A 7,633-nucleotide genomic window follows, 5' to 3' on the forward strand; every position below is an offset into this window, starting at 1 on the left:
AATCTCCTTCCTTTTAAAAACCCCCCCAAAAAGCAATGTGGAAGATCATAGTAAATCGGAGGGAATACTTGCATGATCATACTCCCTCCATTTCAATAATGCATAAAAATGATTGGAATGAAGGGAGTAACACAAACTTTACATGCTAGTTATCTACTTATCGATAATTTTTTTTGTTGACCAACTCTGTTTCATAGTCAATTCCCTGCAAGCAACAATATAATTCAATTCAAAAAAAATAATATACCGAGTACTATATAATTAATTTTTAATACACACCTAACTAGTTCTGTTAGGTAGGAATAGCATAATTTAATTTTTAAAACACACGTTAAATGTGTTAAACAGAAACTCAAATTAGTAGCCGTTGACTTGTGGGTGCACAATTTTTCCATGCACCTATATAGGCTATATTAGCAACATTGAAATTGGATGACCTAAGATGTCTTAATCGAGTGGTTAAGACGGAGGTATAATGGACAATACTTACCCTTTATTGTATAATGGCGATTAAGTACGTGTTTCGTTAGACAAAAAAAACATTAAAATCGGATGATAGTATGATACAACGTCCGCAAGGCTTCAAGAGCCTCCAGCTATATCATCAAAGGAACTGGGATTTTATGAGATTGTAAGACCCGTATGAGCTGCAGCGATTTCGACTCTAGTACCATTCATTTAACCTCCATTTACTGAGGCATGCTAACCCGAGTGGCTTTGACTTTGCCTTCGGTTGGCCCGGCTACTTGCTAGCCTTCTGCACCATGGCTTTACCACCATTGTTAATATGGTATATAATGACAACACCAATCTCACATCCCCGTCATGGAAAATCGTGACACCGACTTTTGGCCACCAATAGTTATGGGACTACCCTCGTAAAGAGGTTAATGCATTGACAACGCCTCAAGCTAGCAACAAACATCAGCAAGGCAGATATTACAAATGATGCACAAATGAAATTTTGACACTGACTGTTTTATACAATCAACGACGAGCTTCAATAATACTGTACATTACAAATGATGCCAAGACTAGATGTACCTTGATGAGAAGTTGAAGCAACTGTAAAGCTCTATCATTACAAATCTTGCAGAAAGAATATACTCGAGAGACGACTTTCGCAATCTTTGAATGCATGGAATTGTCACCGTTCTTAGGTCCATTCAGCGACACCTTTAATCTTCTCCGAGCATGAAGTCACGAATAAAGAGGTATATCGATTGATGCATACACTTCATAATTTAGCATTGAGGGCTGTATGAGGTTCTCTAATAACAACCCTAAGGAGACCCTCTTGTAAAACTGTTACTATTAACCATATCTCATCAAATTCACAAATTCTCATTGATGGCGGCCTATATCCGTCACAAGGTGTAAACGGGTCAAATAGTTGAGTATTTGGCTGAAATGGGCGGGTGGGGCAACTAGTGGGCTTATTATTATATTATGAAGACTCTCGTTATTTGTGCTCCTCACAATTATTCTATTGTACTAAACCCCACATACACACCCAACCCATCACCCTTTTCAGAGACTAATATGTCACACTCAATCAGCTTTTTAAAAAAAAAATCCTATGCAATCTTCTTCTTCCATGAACGTCTTCATTGTTGCATAATTTCTTGTAAAATTATGTAAATCTTCACCAAAAATATCAAAACAAGAAATTATTTTTCACTTAAATAAATGGCAGAGGAAGAACTTTGCTTAGCTTTAGAGACGGTTTTACAAGATAATGTATATGTTGTTGATAACGATGATATTGTCGTTCAAATCGTTCATCGATGATGAATTTGTGACGATGATAATAAATAAAGGTTCGTTTTTTTCCATTTTTATTATGGTTATTTTTTTTGTTGTGTTTCTCGTTGAAATTCATGGCATTATAGATCAATTTAGGTCATCTTTTGTTTTTGTGTTCTTCATTCTCTCGTCTTCTATATTTGGTTGTCTTCTACATAATATCCTAGCTATTTTTTATGTCGCTGATTTAGTGTTGTTGTTAAAAGATATCGGAGGATGATGAATATGAGACGATGATTATAATACTATTAAATTTATTATTATTGTATCTTCAAAAAATGAGCATTCCTTCGAAATTTTCATGAGCTTGGAAATATTACAAACAAGAACTCTCTATATATTCATCCTGTTGTCTATAATTTTCTGTCAAATCTGTTTCTCAATTTATGATACATTGTATGTTGTTTTGTTGTTTCAGCAGAGTACTATTTTCGGATACCGTTCCACAATCACGTATTTAATGTTGTATTTCTGTTGCAAGTCGACCTAGCCGGGTCTTTTCTTGGAATCAAAGCGCCAAATGGGAGCACATTTACGCTCTCTATATCAAACATTCGCAATGATTGGATTTAGTGTGAAGAAATCCACATCTCGTAGGGCTCAGACTAAAGAACGACCGTTCATTGAGCGATACTTTCGATGTTCTTGCGAAGGGAATCACGGGAACAAGAGTAAAGCTGCCCTCAATGGTGGTGTTGAAATATTAAACAACAACTTGAGGAATGTCTCAATTACTCGTTGTGAGTGCAAGGCTTGTGTTCGGACGCAAGTAAATGAGGTAGGATTATGGGAGGTACCGCAGACATGAGATTGAACATAATCATCCGTTAACCCCCCGAGTGGCAAAGCATCACCATCGGTCCGAGCGTAAAATTTTAAGCCGAGGGCGAGTTAATAAAGGCAATGACCGATGGCCACGTGCCCCTTCTCGTGCAATTCGAGTTGTTGCAGTCTCGCTTTGGTGGTGATGAGTTTGTTGGCCACACAAAGCGAGATCACATTAACTATGTTAATAGACTACGGATGAAAAAAATCGAAGGAGGTGATGCAGCAACATTGATCAACATGTTAACAGTTAGGCAAGCGGAGGAGCCGGGTTTCTTTTTCCGTGTCCAATTTAATGAAGAAGGAAGATTAAGTAACATATTCTGGCGGGATGCGATGATGAAGGGGGACTATTTGTTGTACCGAGACGTTATCATATTTGACACTACCTATCGTACGAATAGGTACAATCTTATTTGTGGCGCCTTTGTTGGTATCAACAATCATTGGTCGAATGTTATGTTTGGTTGTGCTTTCCTGTCAAACGAGAATCAAGAATCATTTGAATGGTTATTCAAAGTCTTCAATGAATCCATGGGCGATGAAATCCTACCAGTCTCTATCTTCACTGACCAAGACCAAGCAATAGCAAATGCCATCAAAGAGGTTTGACATTATCTCATTACAACTGACAACATAAAAATGTTAAACAGACCATGTCACCATATTTGTTTTTAAATGTTATCAAGTTCACCTTACATTACTGTCTAAGCTATCAACATCTTTTCGCTCTAATTATCATGTCACCACCTGAGCTGATATATGTTCCTCCTACTACTAATCTTAAAAGTGGTAACATTTATGATTGTTTACCGACATTTTAACACATTTAATGAGATGACACCATTGCGGACTAATTAATCTTTTATAGTGCCTACATTTAGGTCTAAACTACCAACATTCGTATTTTTATATACATGTTGCATTATGAACTGATTTATGTTCCTCCTGTAATCAATATTAGGCAAATGCCATCAAAGAGGTTTGACATTATCTCATCACAACTGACAACATAAAAATGTTAAACAGACCATGTCACCATATTTGTATATAAATGTTATCAAGTTCACCTTACATTACTGTCTAAGCTATCAACATCTTTTCGCTCTAATTATCATGTCACCACCTGAGCTGATATATGTTCCTCCTGCTACTAATCTTAAAAGTGGTAACATTTATGATTGTTACTTACATTTTAACACATTTAACAGATGACACCATTGTCAGACTAATTAATCTTTTATAGTGCCTACATTTAGGTCTAAACTACCAACATTCGTATTTTTATATACATGTTGCATTATGAACTGATTTATGTTCCTCCTGCAACCAATATTAGAAGTGGTGACATTTAGACCCCGTGACAGTAACATTGTAACACATTTATCAGTTGACACCATACTCATCTACAAATGTTATCAAAACAAAATAAATTTTATACTGTTTACATTTCTCTCTAAGCAGCCAACATTTCCTATTGTAATTACCATGTCACCATCTCAACCCTCATATGTGTCTCCTTTTAACAAACTACACCATGTTTGACATTTCATACAAATATTTTGTTTGTACATCTTACAATACTGTCTAAACTACCAACATTTGTTATAACTCATTAATATGTTGCCATATGACCTGATTTATGTTCCTCATTATATCAATCTAAGGAGTGCTTACATTCTAAGACTTTAACTCTAACATTGTACCAAGATTATCAAATGTCACCTTCTTTAGTATAAATGTTGGTGTTATAAGATCTTCACACATAAAATAAATAATTTGAAAACTCATTACTATTTTGTCTAACCTATCAACATTTATATTTACAATGAACATGTTACCATTTTTGTCAATTTTTATAAACAGCCACATTTGGAAGTTGACACATTACTGAACATTACAGTGGTTACATTTATGCACTAAACCATGAACAAAGCATGTAACCATCTGAATTGACATTTTTTGTGATCACATATATTAATGGTGACATGTCCACAGGTGTATCCCACATCAAGGCATAGGTTATGTCAATGGCATATTCAACAGAACGCCATATCTCACTTTGGGAAATTAAAGGGTGATCGGCCGTTTCAAAATTTATTCAACAAATGTCTAAATGGTTGTTACAATGAGGTTGAATTTGAAGATTCTTGGCGGAAAATGCTGAAAGACTATGGATTAGAGGGCCATAAATGGTTTAAGAGATTATACAAACATCGTGTCAAATGGAGCTTTCGCATTGAACAATGAATACTTTTCAGTAGGTATATTATCGTCTCGGAGGAGCGAGAGCACAAACCATGCTATAGGTTTCCAAGCTTCAAAGACCACTTCAATCACTGGCTTTTTTGGGATATTTGAAACCACGGTGAAAAGATGGAGAAATGAGGAGGAGCGGAAAGAATTCAACGGTATAAGATCTACCCCAACCTCCGTGTACCCTCTTTCTGATCTCTTGCTCCATGCATCTCAAGTTTATACCGTTGAGCTCTTTCGCATCTTTGAGAGAGAATTTGCTCTTGCCATGGGAACTCGGGCCACTATCTTACCAGTTGATGATCCTCTGTTGGTGTACCGCGTCCAACCTGGTGTTTCTGAGGAAGGGCCACATCATGTTACATATGATTGCTCTAATCAGTTAATAGAATGTACTTGCCGAAAGCTTCAGGTTATGGGAATATTCTGCAGTCACATTATCCGCGTCCTCCACATGCATTCAGTGGGCGAGATACCGTCCAGGTATATATTGCGCCGATGGACTAAATTTTCAAAAACAGCTGTGTGGGAGCGGCTCCTCCCAAGCGACATTCGAAGAAGCGCTGCTAACGACACCATTAACTGGCGTCGTTCAATGTTGATAGCTACGAACCATCTTATCACTAAATGCCACAATGTGGCTGAGGCAAGAACTATCTTTGAGAAACTGTGTGTGAAAGCTAATGAAGAAGTGCAGTCGTTACTTTCCAAACTTAGTATGGAAGAAGAACTACGTACTGAAGATCCATCCAATATGCAGCCGACTGGTCCCCCAACACTAGATCCAGTACGTTGTACGACAAAGGGTCGTAGTGCACGTAAAAAAAGGAATTTGGGGCCAAAGAAGAGGGCTAAGAAAGCGACCGAAGAACGCAGTACCATGTACACCGCTGTTCCGCGCCTCATTTGAATTCCACGGTTCCAAATGAAATAGGTGAAACATTTTGGGAAGTTTTTGGCTGAAGGTGAAGTGTTTTGTTAGACCAGTTAATTTTGTGGGAACACTGTACTCATATCAGCTGTAACATATATGAAATCAGATATATATATCTGCGTTCATACATGTTACCATTTTATGATGATACAAACTGGTCACATTTGTAGAACAAGGTGGTGACATTCTTACTTCTACTCCCATGTCACCGTTTTTATTGTAATATATGTATTTTGACTTGAAGTTTAGTGTATGACTGTTTATCTTGGATAATTTGCGACCTTCGACATGTGTGTTTCTGTTGAAAACATGGGTTACCCTTATCACATTTGTAAAAGAAGGAGGTGACATTATTAGTTTTACTCAAATGTCACCATTTTTTGTTTACTCAAATGTCACATTTCGTTTCATACAAAAGTTAACATTGTCAGTTAACTGTTAACATGGGTACATTACTCATTATTTATGGTGACATGTATGGAATGTTAATACTTCACTACAACAATGTCACCATGTCTGTTCACACATGAGAACAACCGTGCTTTATAAGCTGCTGACATTTATGGTCAACATCAAAATGTTACCACTTTACTAGAACAATGTGACCATTTTTGTTCACAGATGTGACAATATTCGCCCAACATAAGGTTGTTACAATAGTAGGAGTGTAAGACAACCTCAAAATGTTACTACTGTACTGGTAATAGTAATACCAATTTAGTCTACACATCGGTAGATCATAAGTTGTTAACATAACGAGGACAATACACCAAATCATTTCACAGTACGACGGACCAAAAGTGGTGCCCCAAAATACATCATTATCAACAAGCTGCAAATATCAGCCCCTTCCTCACTTCCTCTTATTACCGGCAGGCTTTGTGACTGGACGGCCCGTGACACGGGTGACATCAGAAGTGCTACTCTGAACAGGACCTGCAGGCTTAGGGACTGGACGGTCTCTAGCACGAGTGTACCTGAGCCCGTACGAGCGGCTTGGTGCTTCCTTGCCAATGTCATCTATCCCCAAGTCAAACGATGGTGGGGGTACCGTGTTTTCCAAAGCTTGGTCCACCTGATCGAGCATGGCAATGAAGTCAGCACAGAACACGGGATCGTTATCCAACTTTTGCGTCAAAGACTCTGCTACTTCTCCCGTCTCTCCAACATCGCTTGTTATCTCTGCACGCTGCGCGCCGAGACAGGGGAGGATCCGATGTCCAATCCGCTACCATTTCACGATGTAAGCGTGATACTAATTGTTGGTTCCTCTTTGGTGGTACCACTTGATGACACGCTCCTACACATTCACCAATATCGATGTTGAGCATATTTAACTAATCAATACACTAATATGGGGATAAACACACATACATATAATGTCACATTTATGCAGAACTACTTTAAGAATGTAACCATCCGTAATCAAGATGTCACCATAATTAGTCAGAATGTCACAACTTTAATTTCTCAACAAACACCTACAAATCACTGTTATGCTGGTCACATCTCAACTGTCCATAAGAATGTAACCATCTTAAGTCAATATGTGACCATATAATGCTTGTTATAACCAACACAGAACATGCTGACAAATATCATACTACAAGAACATGCATATCAAACCAACATTGCCACATTTTAACATTATACCATAATGTAACCATCTTATCTCAGAATGTCACCATTTTAATTTGTACACACACACACCACTTGCTGTCACAATTAATACTACATCACCTACATATCCCATCTATGATGGTCACATGTTATCAGTCCACGAGAAATTGAGGTTGACAGTTTCAAATTTAA

At 37.6% G+C, this 7,633-nt stretch overlaps 1 protein-coding gene across 1 annotated transcript; it reads left to right on the forward strand.

Moving 5' to 3' along the window:
* The first annotated feature begins 2,709 nt into the window (after positions 1-2,709).
* LOC141594973 (protein FAR1-RELATED SEQUENCE 5-like) lies at positions 2,710-5,797 on the forward strand. The gene is made up of 3 exons (XM_074414951.1): positions 2,710-3,237; positions 3,285-3,423; positions 4,896-5,797. The coding sequence occupies exons 1-3, from the start codon at positions 2,710-2,712 to the stop codon at positions 5,795-5,797; spliced, it is 1,569 nt and encodes a 522-aa protein (XP_074271052.1).
* Positions 5,798-7,633: the final 1,836 nt, after the last annotated feature.

This window comes from Silene latifolia, chromosome 8 (genome assembly GCF_048544455.1).
Source record: "Silene latifolia isolate original U9 population chromosome 8, ASM4854445v1, whole genome shotgun sequence".
NCBI lineage: Eukaryota > Viridiplantae > Streptophyta > Magnoliopsida > Caryophyllales > Caryophyllaceae > Silene > Silene latifolia.